This window comes from Mirounga angustirostris, unplaced genomic scaffold (genome assembly GCF_029215605.1).
Source record: "Mirounga angustirostris isolate CCGP_5_RB_7025 unplaced genomic scaffold, mMirAng1.0.hap1 SCAF_6, whole genome shotgun sequence".
NCBI classification, from domain to species: Eukaryota; Metazoa; Chordata; class Mammalia; order Carnivora; family Phocidae; genus Mirounga; species Mirounga angustirostris.
This window is the reverse complement of record NW_026991714.1, coordinates 53,119,746-53,141,596: the sequence shown is the minus strand read 5'-3', so window position 1 is coordinate 53,141,596 and position 21,851 is coordinate 53,119,746. Positions and strand designations below refer to the sequence as shown.

At 42.4% G+C, this 21,851-nt stretch overlaps 1 protein-coding gene and 1 pseudogene across 1 annotated transcript in view; both read right to left on the bottom strand.

Annotated features, from left to right (window-relative positions):
* Positions 1-2,584: 2,584 nt before the first annotated feature.
* Positions 2,585-21,851, bottom strand: part of SLC9C2 (solute carrier family 9 member C2 (putative)) — a 103,098-nt gene continuing 83,831 nt past the window's right edge. Inside the window, exons 22-26 of the mRNA XM_064595527.1 lie at positions 21,352-21,519; positions 19,727-19,858; positions 6,590-6,775; positions 5,430-5,514; positions 2,585-2,616 (exon numbers count right to left, since the gene is read on the bottom strand). Of these exons, the coding sequence (XP_064451597.1) occupies positions 2,585-2,616; positions 5,430-5,514; positions 6,590-6,775; positions 19,727-19,858; positions 21,352-21,519 (603 nt within the window). The remainder of the gene's footprint in view (positions 2,617-5,429; positions 5,515-6,589; positions 6,776-19,726; positions 19,859-21,351; positions 21,520-21,851) is intronic.
* On the bottom strand, positions 16,859-19,420 carry LOC135364738 (translationally-controlled tumor protein-like; annotated as a pseudogene).

The following is a 21,851-nucleotide window of genomic DNA, read 5'->3' as shown; positions in this document are numbered from 1 at the left end:
AGGGGGCCATTTACCCCCCCAAATCGAGTTCTGGCTCTGTCACCAAGCAGCCATGAGGCTTTGTGAAAGTATTCTTTTCCAAATATAAAAAATCACATAATAAATATGCGTTTCCAGGGTAGAAGTGATCCTAAGTACATCTTTAATACACTAGTGGGCATGGAGAGTAGAGCTCCCCTACTGAGAGTTGCTGCTCTCGATTTTCATGGGAGAACAGAATAAATTGCATCATTCATTCCAAGATTTATTAATTGGAAGTGAATTAACATATGACCATCGTGACTATGAGAGAAACATAAGGAATCTGAGAGGCAGTCCATGGGACTTCGGCGGGAATACACAGGCTTCTAAGATTCTCAAAGTGGGGAGCCTGTGTGGTCTTGCTGCAAGTCTGATCTCACCTCTAACCTGCACCCTAAGTGTAGGAATCTTCATCGTGGAGATGCTTAGCAAAGGGGGGGAGGAGCCAGAATGGCTGTGTCTAAGTGGCCAAGTCAAAATGCCGATTGGGTGCAACGAACTGGCCGGTTTAGTGGTTTACTCCCTCCAACTCCACCCCTTGGGGCAATGCAAATTGAAATACTGACAATTTTAATTTTAGCTCAAAGCGTGTGTTAACTGGGTATAAGGTCATTACCACTTTCTTTGCAGTAACTGGCTCAGAAATGGGCAAGTGATTCAGTTCTTGCGAATGAGACACAAAGGATCATTGGAGTTTCTAGAAGAATTATATGTCCTGACAGCAATCGGGAGGCAGCATCTGACAACCTGGGAGTGGGGAACCACAGAGTGAGGCTGTAAAGGTCAACAGCAAAGTGGAGAGGAAAACGATCCTGCATCATCTCCACAGAGTCCACCAACCATGAACCCATCCTGCCTCTGGACTTACATAGTACATAAAATAATAAATTTCCTTAAGATTTAAGCCTTTTTGAGTTGGGTTTAGGCCAAAAGCATCCTAACATATACATGGAATGTATTGTCCTCTAGTTCTTTCAAATGCGTGGTAACATGCCTCCTAAGAAAGACTGAGGGCAGCCTATCTCAAGTTTCAAAATGTAATCACCTGAGGAGTATTGAAATGCAGACCCCAGGGGCCCACTCCCAGAGACTGAGCTCTAGGTGGCCAGATGCTCTTCATTGGTAACAACCCAGGTGGTGATGATGCGGAGTCCAGCAGATAAACTGCAGTGGTTAGCCCAATATTCACTTACCCCTTGTTTTTCACCAAAAACACCCAGATTGTAGTAAGGGTGGCAAAGTGAGGTGCCAGTTAAAATTCATCTTAAGGTGATAGGTTTGGGCATCTGACAGTGCTGGCCTGGGATGAGGTCCATTCCTGAAGAAAAGGCAAAACCTCCTTGCCCTACTGAAAAGCCAGTAGGCTGCCTGGGCGTACAAATGCCATTTTGCCAGCCTGAGGCTCAAAGTCCCAGGACGAGGACAAGGGCAGGGGCTGCAGCCTAGCTCCACGATGACTTCCGCAAGCCGCTGTACCCACCCCCCTCTGCCTATTTCCAGACATGCTGTTACCATAAGAAAAATGAAGCCCTTAATAGAATAAGTCACGGGGATGAAAGGTACAGCGTAGGGGATATTGTCAATGCTACTCTAATAGCATTGTGTGGTGAGCACAGCATAAGGTTTAGAGAAATTGAATTGCTATGTTGTACACCTGAAACCAACGTAGCATTGTGTGTCAACATTTTTATATAATGAGAAAAAGGAAAATGAAGCCTGTGTGGTTCAGTCCCAGTGGCCAGGTTCCTGTATCTGCAGCCACATCCAGAATTTGCTGACACGCTGGTAATCCACAGTCCACGCTGAAATACTGCCCTATTATGCTAGGTGCCCAGAAGATTCTAATAGTTAGGACTGACTTTTTCTCTCACCTTTTCTTCTATTCTTACCTCTATTCTGGTTTTCCATAAAGCAGAGAACCGAATATCCTTTCAAAATCTTGTTGAAATGAAAAGAGATGATGGATTCCAAATAAAATAAACAACCAGGCCATAAAACTAAACTTTATTTGACTTTTAAAAAGAAATTGAAAAGTGATACCAAACAGTATTATGCAATGTAAGATTGTTAATTTCTCCTAAACTTTTCTTTCAGTAACTAAGATGGAGAACATAGTTCCATTTTTCAACATTTACTAAATTGGGGAGGGAGGGAATAACTTTTCTCTGGAAAATGTTAGGGAGGCACTAACAACATATCAAACTATGGGTCATATGCTTCAGTCAGTAATATATTAATTGTACAATGCCCTTGATGACTTTTACTCTCATTGGTAGACCATGAACTGTATTATTAGCCTGACGAATTTCTAAACATCTCAAGTAATAATGCGACTGCTTAAAATTAGAACTTTTACAGCAGTCCATCACTTCTGAAATAAACACAGCAGTTCACTGTTCCAGCAACTTTTAAGTAACGTCCTTGCCAGGTAATCGTTCGGCACTTGGGCCAGGAGGTTAGCTCAGTCTTTAACCTGACCCTGCATATCACATTAGCACCGTTAGTATTCTTTTCTAAAATGGGATCCACTTTCCAACTATACAAGAAACTCAAAAGCAAAATATTAGACGATGAGTGTTTCAGGAGAAACATTAACTGTTAAATGCAATCAGAAAACTTACTGAGAAGTTTCTCTTATCATCCAGAACATTCCCTCTAAAAGATCTTCTATATTAAGGGCTCTGAGAGATACGTGTGCATTTCTATGCCATCAAACATCCTCTTGTGAAGACATACTGCGTTAATTCAGTAAGAGCAGTCCGACAAAGGGGCGCCTCAGGAAAAGAGATGCAGGTGAGTTGAATTCCGGTTAACTTTGTGACCGATTCCAGGATAACTGGAAACCTCTTTCCTAAAAAACGAGAATTTTTTTTTTTTTTTTAAATAATGGGGCCTGGAAAAGACGGTGACAATGAGGAGTCAGTTAAGTCAGTTAATTGACTCCCAATTAGGTTTCCCATTTGTGAAACAGGGTCCTTTTAAGAAAGAGGAGAGGATGACCCTAGGAAGGCTGCCTAAAAAGAACTAAGCTGCTTTCTTTAAAGGAACCATAAATCATAAGCTTGGTCAATGTGACTTTTCCTTCCCCCAACACTCTGTACACCACCCTGACTATCACAGATGACCGGGCAGGCCCAGAATTTCTGCTAAAATGATCTTAGGGTGATCCCCACTATTGAGCCATCACGGGAAGGAGGTCAAGAGGGGGGAAATTGGGAAGAGGGACCTGGGGCAAAATCACATCTTTCAAAAACATTGTATCATTTTAATTGTTAAATAATTCAGGTGAGGTTTATCCCAATTTTTTCTAATCAGTGAGCTGCCACTAAGGATCTCTTTTCTCACCACCCAACCACCTACATTTTGCTACTCAGCTTCACAGCTCATTCCAGCTATGTAGTTTAATAGTCACAGTAAGAAAAATCGAATCCAAGTATCAGGTTTATTACCTCATTTTTTCTCTTCCAATTATATTCTCTCTGGGTCATTCGAAGACCAGTGTTGACTGAGCCAATCAAATACATGCATCAGACAGAAAAACTAAATTAGGAATTTAAGAGTAAAGGTAGCAGAAGAATATTCTGAAATATCAATTTGCTTTCTCCCAGTAGGTCTCCTCTTTCCCTTCTCCCCTTCCATACAGGTTCTTTAGTTTCCTGTTACTAGGCTCCCAAGACTCCCACGCAAGGGCTGACAAAGTCAAATGAGAATAGGCAGGTCACACAGACAAGGAAGTGGGCCATATCTGAGACAAGAGGGCAGGGTGTGGACCGCGGCAAACTGCACACTGTGTGTTTCCCCCAGGCGCAGCTCTATGTGTTGCCACATACAGGAACGAGGACCAAGTGTTGGCACGCTTTCTGAGTTTTTCAAGAAAAGCTCAAAATCTGGATTTTTTTTTTAAATGTGAAATGTTTAGATGTTCATACTCTGCAACTTAAATTTTTAAAACAAAACATGTATGTGGATCAAATCCAGTGCATCAGCTGAGTCCAGTCCGTGAGCCTACGATATGTGACTTTTGTCCCAAATTCACTGGGGAATACAGAGTGATATAGTACCATCCATCTAAAATGACTGATTCAGAGAGCCTGAAGAAGGAGAGAGGCCTACAGGCCCAGGACAAATGGGGACCTGTGCCCTGCTTCCTGGCAGTACTAAGATCCTGACTCAGCAGCCCCGAGGGGGTTCACACTAGGCCCTGAGCTCCAAGCCCTGCCATAGACTCCGCTGCCCCAAGAGAACTATGGAAGCTGCAGAGAGGCGGACTGAAGACTCTGAGGGCTGGAGTAAGGATTATTTCAGTGTTCCCCAGCTTGAACAGAAGACCTGGAGCAGAGGGGGCTCCCCAAAATCAGGTGGTGCCCGTGACCCCAGAACAGAGGTAGAAAGTAAGCCACAACAATGTCTGAGGTTGAATTTACTTCTGGGAGAGAAGTGGAATTACTTATTGAATGTCTTTCCTCCTCAGAAGGGCAGAGACCTTGTTTGGCTTGCTCCCCATCTAGCACTGGGCATGGAGCCCAGCATACAGTGGGGCTGTATTTTATAAGAATTGTGCAAATGAGAAATGAGATATAAAATATTAATAAAATGTCACTTTCTGCACACAATTTGAAATCATGTAAACCCAACCCCCCCCCCTTGAGTTAACAATTCATGAAGAATTGCATGACAATGCAATGAGCTGGCCGATCACGTGAACTGGAAACGCCAGGACGGTGCCAATTGGAGAAGCATACTAAGGCTGACTGTTTTCAAGCTGGGGCAGTTGGGGAGATGACAACACGGCTTGGTAGAGCAGGAGCACTGATTATGAAATGAAGGAAGGGAATGCATTTTCTCTAGAGCAAGGCCTTCCTACCTCATCTTCTCGGTGTACTGCTTAGCACCATGATACATGCAATGGGATACTAATACACATTTAGTGACTGTAATTACTTAGTAACTATCAAAGTGCCCCTCAGGCTAGACAGTTGAGTTGTGGCTGTGACTATGGTTTGGAATATTCAAAGAGCAAGGGTCAGGTTCCATATTCCCTTTGGTTGTTGGGAGCGCACAAGCTCACCACACCTGGACCCACTGTGAGTGAGTCTCTGTCCTTCCCGTTCTTGCTCTGCCCCCAACAGCATTCTGTGAGTCCAGCCTGCCAGGACTGGAACAGGGTACAACACAGAAGCTACTCTCTACCAGCATGGGTGTGAAGGAAGGGACAAGAGAGAGAAAGGAGCCACCTGGATTTCAGTGTCTGGAAGACTCTGATGGATGACCTCCCAGAAGCAATATGGCAGCCAGGGCGGGCCCAAGGATGAGGACTGATGATAAACCCACATAATACCCTCAAGTCATTTTCTTAGAATTAAATGAGTTTTGCATGGTTTTCCTACCACTGACGGGCTACCCCTTACCCATGACTTTGGCGTCATCAGTATTTTTGGCAGGCTCAGATGCTTGCACAACCAGCAGCTTGCTTAAATCTGAAGTTCCCTGAACCTAAAGGGAAAAAGTCAAAAGTAGTCAGAAGAGCATCCTTTGATCTCTAAGCTGCCTCCTCCCTAATGTTTTCAAAGAATATAAGAAATAAGCCAAACTCAGAACTGGGCTTCCAGCCTAAGCTCTCCATCTTTTTCATTTCAAATCCCCTTTAACGTTGTTTCAAGAAGTCTTGGGCCAGAAAATTATCTTCTGTGTTATTTATAGACATCAGAAAGGAACTCTCTACACCTTACTTATAACCAGACCAGACATTTCCAGCTTGGAAAACAGGGAATCCTTGACACCTACAGAGTTACTTGTACCCCGACGCTGATGTTCAAAGGCTCAAGGCCCAGCCTTCCCAGGTGGCAGGACTGTCTTCTTTTCTTAGAGCTTTTGCCCTGTGTGCCCGCCAAAATCTGCCCTCCCGGAAGGCAAGGAGCATACAAGTGATATAATTGTAACTCTCATCTCTAGAGACCAGATACTGTCTCCCTGGATCCTCACAAGAACTCTACCGATGGGCAGCTGCTGTCAGCCTCGTCTCACTAAAGGGAAACGGAGGGTCAGAAGGCAGCTTGCCTTTGCTCACACACTAGTGGGCACAGGGCTTGGGCTTGAAACCCAAGTAGGCCTGATTCCAAACCTTGGTGTCTTAAACCAAACTGTGAGCATTGTTCCTGCTATTCCCTGCCTCACCCCCACCCCTAGCTACAAAGCTAAAGAGATTTTCATTTTCTACTGGAAAAGCATCTAGATTACTGTCATCCTCTGAACTACTGAGAGATACAAAGATAAGAATGCTACAAGAGGGACAAATGCACCCCCGTCCCTCAGGAGGCACAGCCCCACTCCAGGGCAAATGGCTTGGCAAGCAGAGAGCAGTCGGACTCCAGCCCCCTGTGCCCTCTGGGTCTCACTCCTGAATTGGGCACAAACAGCCCAGGGCATGTTTGGACTGTTTTGTTAAAGGTGGTGAAAACTGCAGGGTCCTTCCAGGTTACATTTCTTTTTAAGGTGGTCAGTTGAGTTTTCAAGTCATTTATAGGGCACCATGGAAAGCAAATTACTCCTTAGAAATAACTGTCCTTACCTGCTCACAGGTTTTAGGCAAAATGCAAGGTGCAAGATAGGGTAACTCTGTCTTAGTATCAATGACACTACCATACACAATAATAACGAATTTCATGGTTACATTATCAATAGTCATTTCATTATAGCTTGATAAAGTCTCCACGTATGCCAGATTGGATGCCACACACTTCTGAAAGTCCAAGTCCTACAATAAAATTACATTTTTTCTATAAATCATGCCAAAGGACACATGGAATCAGGAAGAAAGCACATTCACTGATTGAGCTGAGTTCTTTGAGGGAGTCAAAAGGCATTTAGACCGTAGGACCAACAGACAGAATTTATTTAGAGTTCAGAATGACCTCAGACAAGATCATGAACTCAGAGTGTTTATGTTGTTAGTATTAGTGGCCCTGGTTATGGATGCCCAGCCTGATTCACAGGTTTCCCTGAGCTCTCAATCAGCCTCAGCAGGTGGTCAGCTACGCCTTGTGGATTCGGTTTTACCTGGCAGTAAGTGAACACCCTGCTGGGCAAGTGAACAAACAATATCAAAAAGCCAAAACAAAACAAAGCAACACACTGAGTCTGAGTCATACTTTAAGGCTCAGGATAATAGTCTTTAGAGGTGGAAGGAAGATGTTATGTATGGGTTGAATTGTGTCCTCCCCCCAAAAAATTAATATGTTGATGTTCTGAGCCTCGGTACATTAGAATGTGACTTTATTTGGAAATAGGGTCATTGCAGATGTAATTGTTTAAGTTAAGACGAAGTCATACTGGAGTAGGGTGGGCAAATAATCCAATATGACTGGTGTCCTTATAAAAAGGGGAAGAGGTGCAGGGGTGACTCAGTCAATTAAGCATCTGACTCTTGGTTTCAGCTCAGGTCATGATCTCTGGGTCAGGAGATTGAGCCCCGTGTGGGGCTCCATGTTCACTAGGGAGTTGGCTTCCCCTCTCCCTCTCCCTGTGCCCCTCCCCTGCTTGTGCTCTAGCGCACTCTCTCTCTCTCTCAAATAAATAAATAGGGGAGATTTGGGGGCACCTGGCTGGCTCAGTCGGTAGAGCACATGACTCTTGATCTCAGGATCATGAGTTCAAGTCCCACAGTGAGTATAAAGCTTCTTTAAAAAGGGGGAAGTGAGGGATGCCTGGGTGACTCAGTCAGTTAAGCACCTGCCTTCAGCTGAGGACATGATCGCAGAGTCCTGAGATCGAGCCCCGTATCAGGCTCCTTGCTCAGCGGGGAGCCTGCTTCTCCCCCTGCTTGTGCTCTCTTTCTCTCTCTTTCTCTCTCTCTCTCTGACAAATAAATAAAATCTTAAAAAAAAAAAAGTGGGGGGAGAGATTTGGACACAGACACACATACAGGGAGAACTCCATGTGGGATGAAGACAGTCATCTGCAAGCCAAAGAGGAGACCTGGACCAGATTCCCTCCCTCATTGCTCCTAGTAGGAACCAACCCTGCTGACACCTTGATTTCTTGCCTCAAGAACTGTGAGACAATAAATTTCTGTGGTTTAAGTCACCCAGGTTGTGGTACTTTGTTACAGCAGCTCCAGCAAACTAATACAGGCATACAGGCATTTAGAGGTCAGTCCCATGGTAGGAATCTTCCGGACAGTGCCCTCACTCTGAACATCTCCATTCACAACTATACGACCCAGCCCTCGAACCTGGGTCCCTAATGGGAAAACTGAACACCTACCCGCTGAGAGCACTAAGTCAGCTGAGGCATGAAAAACATAACTAGCAAATACCTAAATTTTGGAAGGAGAAAAATCTTAAAAAAATAAAGTATTTTGGTTTTTAAATGCATGTAAATTTTGAGTTATACGGTTTAGAGGAAGGGTTGCAGTATAAGCTTATCAGTGATTCTAATCCCCTTTTCAGGGGTTCTAAAAAGTCTTGTCTACTTCTTTGATGGGAAAAGACTAGAAGGAAATAAGCCAAAGTGTTAAATAAAGATTCTCTGGGTTCTGGTAAGCATCTGCCTTCAGCTCAGGTCATGATCTCAGGGTCCTGGGATTGAGTCCCAGGGTCAGGCTCCCTGCTCAGTGGGAAGCCTGCTTCTCCCTCTCCCTCTGCCCCTCGCCCAACAAGTGTGCATATGCACTTTCTCTCTCAAATAAATAAATAAAATCTTTTTAAAAAATGAAAGGGCATTCACCTTATTATTGAGTCAAATCTAACTCCATACAATTTCGACCTGTTGGTCCTAATTCTCTCCTCTGGAGTTTCATACTACACCCATATTAGACATACTAAATGTGTCCCACTTCTCACGAAGAGGCAAAGCAAAGAGAAGAATCTAAATCTTTTTACCCTTCTGCTAAAATTTTTCTGAAAATAATTGCCACATAGTTAAAGAAACATGACTTCCTTAAAACAACATTTTCAACTTCTTTTTGTTAAAAGATTTTGTTTATTTGAGACAGACAGACAGTACAAGCGGGGGGAGGGGAGTGGCAGAGGGAGAAGGAGGCTCCCCACTGAGCAGAGAGCTGGACACCGGGCTTGATCCCAGGACCCTGAGATCATGACCTGAGCTGAGGACAGACACTTAACTTACTGAGCCACCCAGGCACCCCAAGTCTTCAACTTCTTTGGATAAATATCAAGGATACTGATTACTGGATCATATGGTAAGAGTATGTTCAGTTTTGTAAGAAACCTCCATACTTTCTAAAGTGGCTCTACCATTTTACATTCCTACCAGCAATGAATGAGACTTCCTGCTGCTCCATATCCTGCAGCATTTGGGGTTGTCAGTGTTCCAAATGTTGGCTATTCTAATAGGTGCATAATGGAATCACATTGTTACATTGTTCTGAGGACATATGATTGTAGAACATGTTTATTTGCCATCTACATATGTTTTTTGGTGAATTGTCAAGATTTTTGGCCCTTTTTTTTTATTATGTTATGTTAGTCACCATACATTACATCATTAGTTTTTGAAGTAGTGTTCTATGATTCATTGTTTGCGTATAACACTCAGTGCTCCATTCAATATGTGCCCTCTTTAATACCTACCACCAGGCTAACCCATCCCCTCACCCCCTCCCCTCTAGAACCCTCAGTTTGTTTCTCAGAGTCCACAGTCTCTCATGGTTCGTCCCCACTCCGATTTCTCCCCCTTCATTTTTCCTTTCCTACTATCTTCTTCTTTTTTTTAACATATAATGTATTATTTGTTGCAGAGGTACAGGTCTGTGATTCAACAGTCTTACACAATTCACAGCACTCATCATAGCACATAGCGTCCCCAGTGTCTATCACCCAGCCACCCCATGCCTCCCACCCCCCACCACTCCAGCAACCCTCAGTTTGTTTCCTGAGATTAAGAATTCCTCATATTAGTGAGATCATATGACACATGTGTTTCTCTGATTGACTTATTTCGCTCAGCATAATACTCTCCAGTTCCATCCATGTCGTTGCAAATGGCAAGATTTCATTCCTTTTGATGGCTGCATAATATTCCATTGTATATATATACCACTTCTTTATCCATTCATCTGTCAATGGACATCTTGGCTCTTTCCATAGTTTGGCTATTGTGGACATTGCTGCTATAAACATCAGGGTACACGTACCCCTTCGGATCACTACATTTGTATCTTTGGGGTAAATATCCAGTAGTGCAATTACTGGATCGTATGATAGCTCTATTTTCAACTTTTTGAGGAACCTCCATACGGTTTTCCAGAGTGGCTGCACCAGCTTGCATTCCCACCAACAGTGTAGGAGGGTTCCCCTTTCTCCACATCCCCGCCAACATCTGTCGTATCCTGACTTGTTAATTTTAGCCATTCTGACTGGTGTGAGGTGGTATCTCATTGAGGTTTTGATTTGGATTTCCCTAATGCCAAGTGATGTTGAGCACTTTTTCATGTGTCTCTTGGCCATTTGGAAGTCTTCTTTGCAGAAATGTCTGTTCATGTCTTCTGCCCATTTCTTGATTGGATCATTTGTACTTTGGGTGTTGAGTTTGATAAGTTCTTTATAGATTTTGGATACTAGCCCTTTATCTGATATGTCATTTGCAAATATCTTCTCCCATTCTGTCGGTTGTCTTTTGGTTTTGTTGACTGTTTCTTTTGCTGTGCAAAAGCTTTTTATCTTGATGAAGTCCCAATAGTTCATTTTTGCCCTTGCCTCCCTTGCCTTTGGCGATGTTTCTAGGAAGAAGTTGCTGCAGCTGAGGTCAAAGAGGTTGCTGCCTGTGTTCTCCTTTAGGATTTTGATGGACTCCTGTCTCACATTGAGGTCTTTCAACCATTTGGAGTCTATTTTTGTGTGTGGTGTAAGGAAACGGTCCAGTTTCATTCTTCTGCATGTGGCTGTCCAATTTTCCCAACACCATTTGTTGAAAAGACGCTCTTCTTTCCATTGGACATTCTTTCCTGCTTTGTCGAAGATTAGTTGACCAAAGAGTTGAGGGTCCATTTCTGGGCTCTCTGTTCTGTTCCATTGATCTATGTGTCTGTTTTTGTGCCAGTACCATACTGTCTTGATGACAACAGCTTTGTAATAGAGCTGGAAGTCCAGAATTGTGATGCCACCAGCTTTGCTTTTCTTTTTCAACATTCCTCTGTCTATTCGGGGTCTTTTCTGGTTCCATACAAATTTTAGGATTATTTGATCCATTTCTTTGAAAAAAGTTGATGGTATTTTGATGGGGATTGCATTAAATGTGTAGATTGCTCTAGGTAGCATAGACATTTTCACAATATTTGTTCTTCCCATCCATGAGCATGGAATGCTTTTCCATTTCTTTGTGTCTTCCTCAATTTCTTTCATGAGTATTTTATAGTTTTCTGAGTCCAGATTCTTTGCCTCTTTGGTTGGATTTATTCCTAGGTATCTTATGGTTTTGGGTGCAATTGTAAATGGGATCGACCCCTTAATTTCTTTTTCTTCTGTCTTGTTGTTGGTGTATAGGAATGCCACTGATTTCTGTGCATTGATTTTATATCCTGCCACTTAACTGAATTCCTGTATGAGATCTAGCAGTTTTGGGGTGGAGTCTTTTGGATTTTCCACATAAAGTATCATATCATCTGCAAAGAGCGAGAGTTTGACTTCTTCTTTGCCGATTTGGATGCCTTTTATTTCTTTTTGTTGTCTGATTGCTGTGGCTAGGACTTTTTTTTTTTTTTTTAAGATTTTTATTTATTTGACAGAGAGAGCACAAGCAGAGGGAGAGAGAGGGAGAAGCAGGCTCCCTGCTGAGCAAGGAGCCCAATATGGGACTCGATCCCAGGACCCTGGGATCATGACCTGGGCCGAAGGCAGCCGCTTAACCGACTGAGCCACCCAGCCATCCCTAGGACTTCTAATACTATGTTGAATAGCAGTGGTGATAGTGGACATCCCTGCCATGTTCCTGACCTTAGGGGGAAAGCTCTCAGTTTTTTCCCATTGAGAATGATATTTGCTGTGGGTTTTTCATGGATGGCTTTTATGATATTGAGGTATGTACCCTCTATCCCTATACTCTGAAGAGTTTTGATCAAGAAAGTTGCTGTACTTTGTCAAATGCTTTCTCTGCATCTATTGAGAGGATCATAAGGTTCTTGGTCTTTCTTTTATTAATGTATTGTATCACATTGATTGATTTGCAGATGTTGAACCAATGCAACCCAGGGATAAATCCCACTTGGTCGTGGTGAAAAATCCTTTTAATGTACTGTTGGATCCTATTGGCTAGCATTTTGGTGAGAACTTTTGCATCCATGTTCATCAAGGATGAACTTGTTGTGTAATTCTCCTTTTTGATGGGGTCTTTGTCTGGTTTGGGGATCAAGGTAATGGTGGCCTTTTAAAACGAGTTTGGAAGTTTTCCTTCCATTTCTATTTTTTGGAACAGTTTCATTTAATTCTTCTTGAAATGTTTGGTAGAATTCCCCTGGGAAGCCATCTGGCCCTGGGCTTTTGTTTGTTGGGAGATTTTTGATGACTGCTTCAATTTCCTTAGTGGTTATTGGTCTGTTCAGGTTTTCTATTTCTTCCTGGTTCCGTTTTTTTTTTTTTTTTCTCCCTGGTTCAGTTTTGGTAGTTGATACATTTCTAGGAATACATCCGTTTCTTCCAGGTTATCTAATTTGCTGCCATAGAGTTGCTCATGATATGTTCTTATAATTGTTTGTATTTCTTTGGTGTTGGTTGTGATCTCTCCTCTTTCATTCATGATTTTGTTGATTTGGGTCATTTGTCTTTTCTTTTTGATAAGTCTGGCCAGGGGTTTCTTTCAGAGAACCAGCTCCTAGTTTCGTTGATCTGTTCTACTGTTCTTTTGGTTTCTATTTCATTGATTCCTGCTCTGATCTTTTTTTTTTATACATGTATCTTTTTTTTTTTAAGATTTTATTTATTTATTTGACAGAGAGAGAGACAGTGAGAGAGGGAACACAAGCAGGGGGAGTGGGAGAGGGAGAAGCAGGCTTCCCGCCGAGCAGGGAGCCCGATGCAGGGCTCGATCCCAGGACCCTGAGATCATGACCTGAGCCTAAGGCAGTCGCTTAACCAACTGAGCTACCCGGGCGCCCCCTTGCTCTGATCTTCATTATTTCTCTTCTCCTGCTGGGTTTAGGCTTTATTTGCTGTTCTCTCTCCAGCTCCTTTACGTGTAGGGTTAGGTTGTGTATTTGAGACCTTTCTTGTTTCTTGAGAAAGGCTTGTATTGCTATATACTTTCCTCTTAGGACCGCCTTTGCTGCATCCCAAAGATTTTGAACAGTTGTGTTTTCATTTTCATTGGTTTCCATTAATTTTTTTAAATTCTTCATTAATTTCCTGGTTGACCCATTCATTCTTTAGTAGGATGCTCTTTAGCCTCCATGTATTTGAGTTCTTTCTGACTTTCCTCCTGTGATTGAGTTCTAGTTTCAAAGCATTGTGGTTTGAAAATATGCAGAGAATGATCCCAATCTTTTGGTACCAGTTGAGACCTGATTTGTGACCTAGGATGTGATCGATTCTGGGGAATGTTCCTTGGGCACTAGAGAAAATGTGTATTCTGTTGGTTTGGGATGGAATGTTCTGAATATATCTGTGAAGTCCATTTGGTGCAGTGTGTCATTTAAAGTCTTTATTTCTTTGTTGATCTTTTGCTTAGATGATCTGTCCATTTCATTGAGGGGGGTGTTCAAGTCCCCCACTATTATTGTATTGTTGTCGATGTGTTTCTTTCCTTTTGTTATTAATTGGCTGCTCCCATGCTAGGGGCATAGATATTTAGAATTGTTAGATCTTCTTGTTGGATAGACCCTTTAAGTAGGATATAGTGTCCTTCCTCATCTCTTATTATAGTCTTTGGTTTAAAATCTAATTTGTCTGATATAAGGATTGCCACCCCAGCTTTCTTTTGGTATCCATTAGCATGGTAAATGGTTTTCCACCCCCTCAATTTTAATCTGGGGGTGTCTTTGGGTCTAAAATGAGTCTCTTGCACAATGGACTCTGAAAAACAAACTGAGAGTTCTAGAGCAGAGGGGGGTGGGAGGATGGGTTAGCCTGGTGATGGATATTAAAGAGGGCACGTTCTGCATGGACCACGAGGTGTTACACACAAAAAATGAATCATGGAACACTACATCAAAAACTAATGATGTAATATTAGTATGGTGATTAACATAACAATTAAAAATTTTTTTAAAAAGAAAGAAAAAAAATGAGTCTCTTGCAGACAGCATATCGATGGGTCTTGTTTTTTTTATCCAATCTGATAGCCTGTGTCTTTTGATTGGGGCATTTAGCCCATTTACATTCAGGGTCACTATTGAAAGATAGGAATTTAGTGCCATTGTATTGCCTGTAAGGTGACTGTTATTGTATATTGTCTCTGTTCCTTTCTGGTCTATGTAACTTTTAGGCTCTCTCTTTGCTTAGAGGACCCCTTTCAATATTTCTTGTAGGGCTGGTTCCGTGTTTGCAAATTCCTTTCATTTTTGTTTGTCCTGGAAGCTTTTTATCTCTCCTTCTATTTTCAATGACAGCCTAGCTGGATATAGTATTCTTGGCTGCATATTTTTCTCATTTGGTGCTCTGAATATATCATGCCAGTCCTTTCTGGCCTGCCAGGTCTCTGTGGATAGGTCTGTTGCCAATCTAATGTTTCTACCATTGTAGGTTACATATCTCTTCTCCCAAGCTGCTTTCAGGATTTTCTCTTTGTCTCTGAGACTCATAAGTTTTACTATTAGATGTTGGGGTGTTGACCTATTTTTATTGATTTTGAGGGGGGTTTTCTGTGCCTCTTGGGTTTTGATGCCTGTTTCCTTCTCCAAATTAGGGAAGTTCTCTGCTATAATTTGCTCCAATATACCTTCTGCCCCTCTCTCTCTTTCCTCTTCTTCTGGGATCCCAGTTATTCTAATATTGTTTCGCCTTATGGTATCACTTATCTCTCGAATTCTGCCCTCGTGATCCAGTAGTTGTTTATCTCTCTTTTTCTCAGCTTCTTTATTTTCCATCACTTGGTCTTCTATATCACTGATTCTCTCTTCTGCCTCATTTATCCTAGCAGTTAGAGCCTCCATTTTTTATTGCACCTCATTCATAGCCTTTTTGATTTTGACTTGGTTAGATTTTAGTTCTTTTATTTCTCCAGAAAGGGTTTCTCTAAAATCTTCCATGCTTTTTTCAAGCCCAGCTAGTATCTTTAAAATCGTCATTCTGAACTGTAGTTCCGACATCTTACTGATGTCCGTATTGATTAGGTCCCTGGCGATCGGTACTACCTCTTGTTCTTTTTTTTTGAGGTGATTTTTTCCATCTTGTCATTTTGTCCAGAGGAGAATAGATGAATGAGAGAACAAAATGCTAACAAGGTAACAACGATCCCAGAAAAATATACACTAAACAAATCAGAAGAGACCTGAAATTGGGGGAAAAGAAAGGGAGAGAAAGAGAAAAAAGAAAGAAAAAGAAAGAAAAAGATAAAACAAACAAAGAAACAAACAAAAAAACAGAATATGATCAAATATGATCAGGCTGGTGCATAGATCAGTGCCACACACTAGATTTTGGGTGTATTTTGGTCTGTTAGAAGAAAGGGTCTCCCAAAATTTTAAAGAAAGAAAAGCTTATATATATACAAAAATAAGGATATATGTGATGAAGGGATGGAATATGATTGTAAAGATGAAAATTATAAAAGATTTTATAAAAGGAATTGATGATAAGAAGTTGGTTGAAAAAAGAAAGAAGAGGATTTAAAAAAAAAAAAAGGAGAGAATGTGATCAGGCAGGAGACTAGAACAAAGCCATACATTAGAGATTTAGGGTATATTTTGGTCTGTTAGAAGAAACTGTATCCCAAAGTTTTAAAGAGAGAACAACTTATATATATATACACCAAAAATAAGGTTAACTACTATGAAGGGATAGAATATGACTCTAAAAATGAAAAATAAAAAAGATTTTTTAAAAAAAGGGATTGATAAGATGTTGGTTGAAAAAGGGAAAAAGAAATATTAAAAAAAAAAAGAAAGTTAAAAAAAATTAACTTTGAAAGACTAAAGAATCATGGTAAAAAAGCCATGGATTCTATGTGCAGTATTCCCCTAGCGCTGGAGTTCTGCCGTTCTCATTGATCGGTAAACTTGGTCTTGGCTGGCTGTTCTTGTGGATCTTCTGGGGGAGGGGCCTGTTGCCGTGGTCCCCAAATGTCTTTGCCAGAGGCAGAATTGCCCTGCCCTTGCTGGTCCGGGTTTAGTAATCTGCTCGGATTTACTCTCGGGAGCTTTTGTTCCCTGCAAGCTTTCCATACAGCTTTGGAGGGTGAGAGTGAAATGGTGGCCTCCCAATATCTGCCCTGGAGGAGCCAAGAACTCAGGGCCCCACTCCTCAGTGCGCCCCCAGAGAAAAGCAGTCAATCACTGCCATCTCCCCGGTCTCTGGCCACACTCGTGCTCACCTGGCCTGTGATGGAGTGTTTCTACCTCTGGCACCCAACCCCGTGTGGAGTCTCCAAACCCAGCAGATCCCTGCGGTGCGCTCCCGTGCCGCTCCTCCTGGGGGAGGAAGGGGAGTCTCCCCGGATCTGCCACTTGTTGGGTCCCTGCTGGAGGAGCAGTGGCCCGACTGTGCCGCGGATTACAGTTTATGGCAACCCCGAGCTGAGAGCCCGCTCCTCAGCTCCGTCTCTGCAGCCAACTTCCGTGCTCCGTTACCTGGGAGCTCTGCCACACTCAGGCACCCCCGGTCTTTGTGTGACCCCGAGGGTCCTGAGACCACACTGTCCCAGCAAGGGTTCCACCCCCTGCTTAGGCACGTTTTTTTTTTTTTTTTTAGTTTAAAAGCGTTTTATTTTTAGACAACCTACATGACATGTTTTGTTTTGTTTTTCTTTTTTTTTAAAGATTTTATTTATTTATTTATTTGACAGAGAGAGACACAGCGAGAGAGGGAACACAAGCAGGGGGAGTGGGAGAGGGAGAAGCAGGCTTCCCGCCAAGCAGGGAGCCCGATGCGGGGCTCGATCCCAGGACCCTGGGATCCTGACCTGAGCCGAAGGCAGACGCTTAACGACTGAGCCACCCAGGGTCCCCTGTTTTGGGTTTTTTTTTTTTTCTTAAAAACAATGTCTCTGCTCCAAATAAATCACGTCAAAATAAATGAGGAGCTCAAGATGACATCAGTCCTATTTGTCTAAGTCCTGGTGCTATGTGGATGAAGAGCAGTAGCCAGTTATGACAACAGGTGATACATCTAAAGTAATAGCCAAATTCATTAACATTTTTCCATTTCTGAACCATCCTTAAAGAAAATCATATATCCATCCTCACAGTAGTCCAGCAAATTCCAATCCAGAATCCATCTGGTCAATAAAGAACTGGTCATTTTTGAAACTAGCAAGGATGTGCTTGATTTGTTCTGTAGCCCCTGTCATAAAAGGATTTACTCTTCCTGGTCTCTGTTTTTCATGTTTGCCTTTGATTGATTTCAGGCAATCTTTGATGTACCTCTTTAGACTTCTTTTGTGAAGTTTCCTGCAAGTGATGGTTCAGGAAAATATCAACATCAGTAATGACTGTGATTTTGGTACCTCCGCCTCCCAGCCTTCACCAGTGGCATTTCCACCAATGAACGAGTCATCAGTGTTCCCCTCTGTCCTACTGACCATCATCCCCTCCACCCCCAGGCACAGCCCATGCCTGATCTCCCAGATTTTGTAGATGTTGGAGAACATCTCATCATGGCTGATGAGGTCCTGGTAGATGATCATGATGATGGCTGGAGAGAGACATCAGGGGCACTAGCTTAGCAGGCGCCAGGAGCTCTGAGAGAGCTTGGTGCAGCTGGAGGGGCACTTGTGCGGGGGGGGAGCAGAAACCTGGCCCATTTTTTAATTGGGTAGTTTGTTTTCCTATTGTTGAGTTTTAAGTGTTCTTTGTATATTTTGAATTACAGTCCTTTATCAGATGTGTCTTTTGCAAATATATTCTCCCACTCTGTGACTTGTCTTCTCATTCTCTTGAGACATGCTAATTTTTTAACCCAACATTCATATCCAGTCTCTCAATGCAATGAATATTGTTGAACTCCAGGTCTGTCACTTCCCCAGTTCCTAACTTATAATAGGGACTCAAATAATTATTAAATAGGATATAAATATGGATTGTAAATTATGCCAACCAAGAACAGACTTGAGCTACTACTTGTTAGAGAAAAAGTTCATGAAAGAGTCTCAGTTACCCCAATAAAGATTTTGAAAAGGCAGGAGATTTATATTAACATGGGTAGAGTAGACTATAATAAACACCGCCCCAATCAGTACTCACTGTGGTCATGGGAAAAGCCAACAGGAACCCAGCCCCAAGAAGAAACTCAATTGGCATCTACCTGGGCCTAGGCAGATTGCCTCATAATGCTGGGGATTTTGAGCTTGAAAGCAGAAGTCATTATGTATCTGCATATTAGTGAAAAGGGATCATTATTTCCTCCAGAAACCTGCTATTCCTCTTGTATTCCCTATTGACAGAATTTAGAGCAGTGGTCCTCATCACTGGATACACATTAGAAACACCCCGGGGCCTTCTTTTAAAAATTGCTAAAGCCCCAAGGGCACCCGGGTGGCTCAGTCTTTAAGCATCTGCCTTCAGCTCAGGTCATGATCCCAGGGTCCTGGGATCGAGCCCCACATAGGGCTCCCTGCTCAGCGGGAAGCCTGCTTCTCCCTCTCCCACTCCCCCTGCTTGTGTTCCCTCTCTCTCTGTGTCTCTCTCTGTCAAATAAATAAATAAAATCTTAAAAAAAAAAAAAATGCCAAAGCTCTGGGGGGCACCCGGGTGGCTCAGTTGGTTAAGCAACTGCCTTCTGCTCAGATCATGATCTCGAGGTCCTGGGATCAAGCCCTGCATTGGGATCCCTGCTCAGCAGGGAGCCTGCTTCTCCCTCTCCCTCTGCTCCTCCCCACTGCTTGTGCTCTCTCTCAAATAAATAAATAAAATCTTTAAAAAAAAAATTCCAAAGCCCAGACACACACACAAAAAACAATGAATAAACACCAAACTTCATTAACTCATTCTGATTAATGCTAATTTTGTTCCTGGGAATCTACTTATTTAATATTTGCTGAATCTACTCCTTTTTTTAAAGGTATGACTGCAGGTAGCCTGGGAAAATTAGCTGTGACAAGAGGATTAAAGATCTGCAGGAAGTCAGGACAAGAGTGGTTAAAATTCTAGAATCTCATTTTATTTTTTTTTTATTTTATCTATTTAAGTAATCTCTACACCCAACATGGGGCTTGAACCTACAACCCCAAGATCAAGAGTCACATGCTCTTCCGACTGAGCAAGCCAGGTGCCCATAGAATCTCATTTTATTTATTTTTTTTTAAAGATTTTATTTATTTATTTGAGAGAGAGAATGAGAGACAGAGAGCACGAGAGGGAAGAGGGTCAGAGGGAGAAGCAGACCCCCCGCTGAGTAGGGAGCCCAATGCGGGACTCGATCCTGGGACTCCAGGATCATGACCTGAGCCGAAGGCAGTCGCTTAACCAACTGAGCCACCCAGGCGCCCCAGAATCTCATTTTAGAAGGTAAGACACAGCCTTCCTTTTTCTGTCTCAAAAATATGAAATGCATTTTATAAAAAGTAAATAAAAATTCATTCATACTTGAATCATTTAACTTACCTCATCAGTGAGACTTGATTCAAAATACTGACAGGCAATAATGAGCGCAAGCTTTAGCCATATTTTATATTCCAAGGATGGCCAGAAGACATCAAAACCTTCATATAAATCCTCCAGGGAGATAAAGCAGGCCTAAAACCACAAGGTACCAAGCAGCAAACTTGATTCAGAACTAAATTACACGGCCATCAGAAAACAAGGTGCCTGTAAGATTTAATCTTCCCCTAGTACTATCAAATCTAGTACAATTCTGATACTCTGGCATTTAAAAGCATTGCATTATGGAGAAATTGTTTTAATAAAATTTACACTTCAATTAAAGCGTACACTTAGCAATACCCAGGAAAATTTATACCAGTCAATAGCTATGATAAAGGATATAGCTCATGAGCCTAAGATTCACAAACTAAGCCACATAAACATATCTATTTTTACTGCCACAGTAGGCGAAGTAGGCGAAGTAGGCTCAAAAGAGGACTTCAGCTGCCTCCATTTTGACCTCAAACTTTCCAGTTGGGTTTTTCTTTCCAGCTTGTCTCTTGGCTCAGGCAGAAGACCCTGAGGGCAAAGCACCCCCGGATGGGAAGGAAACTCTCACTGCAAGCAGTAATGACTGCCCTGAGGCAGCAAGACCCTGCCAGCGACTCCAAGACAGTGATCAATTTGACCTTTACTGCCCCCCTGCATGTACCCACCTTTGCCCCACATTTTCCTTACTTCCTAAACCTGGAAGTATTTTCAGCACGTTGAAGAGTCTTTGAGCTTCTAGTCCGCTGTCTTCCCAGTGTTGACCTCACTGAAACAAATTCCTTTCCACCACTCGTGTCTCAGCCATTGGATCTTGTCAGCGGTAAGTGGCCAAACCTGGTCTGTTGGGGAGCCCCGGAGCCAGGTGCTCTTGCACCCCGGCATGCCGGCCACAGGCTGATTCACAGTGTTTGTTTTCAGAAGTCAACTTCCCTGAATAAGGAAGACTGCTCCTTCAGAATTCAAGCTACATGAACTTCAATGACTTCAGTTCAGCCATGTGACTAAATTATGCCTCCTGTCCTCTTCCGGAAATGAAATAGTATGAAACTGACAAAGCAACATTGCCTTGTGTCCCACACACCCCTAAGACTCTGGACCCTGCTCTATTGCATGTAACAGTCCCAAAAGCTGGAGAATTCCTTATAAGCAGCAACTCTGGCTCATTTCTGTTTGAATCCCCCACATGTAGTGGAATATCAGGCCATTTATTTGTTGATTAGATAACTTCTTACTTAAGCCAGTGAAAAATGGGAGACAGGGAGTTTAAAAACAAGTATTTGTTAAAAACACTGCTCTCATAACAGTGGTCTTTCATTGAGTGCCTATACGTGCCAGGCACTTCCCTTAGATATTTTCCTAATCTTCATAACGTCAAAAGTTAGATATTCTCTTTTAATAAACAAGGACACTAAGACACAAAGAGGTTAAAATCGCTCACTCCAGGTCCCACAGCTAGTCTACTCTACTTCACAATAGCTGGGTGGGTGACTGCATAAGATATCAGAACCCAAAGGAAGAAAAGATGCTGGCATTCCTTATTTACTTCAGGAAGAATTAACTAATAGCCCACAATACAGACAGAACCAGTTTCTTACCTGTAAAATAGTTTCACAGATGGCGGTATATTCAATTTCACGCTTAAGCAGACAGCTCAGCTCTCCAATTATGTCCCCACTGGTACAGTATTCTGTAAACATGGTTTGGGACCCTCTATCAGACCTTAGGCTAATGTCTATTCCGAAGGTAGGAGGTGAACTATGCAACTGCAAAGGGAAATACAAAATTAAAAATCCTTGACCAAGTCGTAGGAGCTCCCACTGTTTCCTGCAATTATTAACAATGGAAGGAAAAGACTCTTTATGAACGCTTTCAGGTGTGAAAAAGGTATTAAGGCTTCCAAAAAAATCAGTTCTTTTCACATTTCAATTCTCCCAGGGAAGGATTGTTTCCAATCTTTATCTTTACAGATGCCCCACTTACAACTTTCTACTTACTTATACCTTCCTTCTGTAAAAATCCCACCAAAAGTACTGATTGCAGTCTGCAACTAATGCAACCATCCATTCTGAATCCATTAGATGGGGTTTTGGAATAT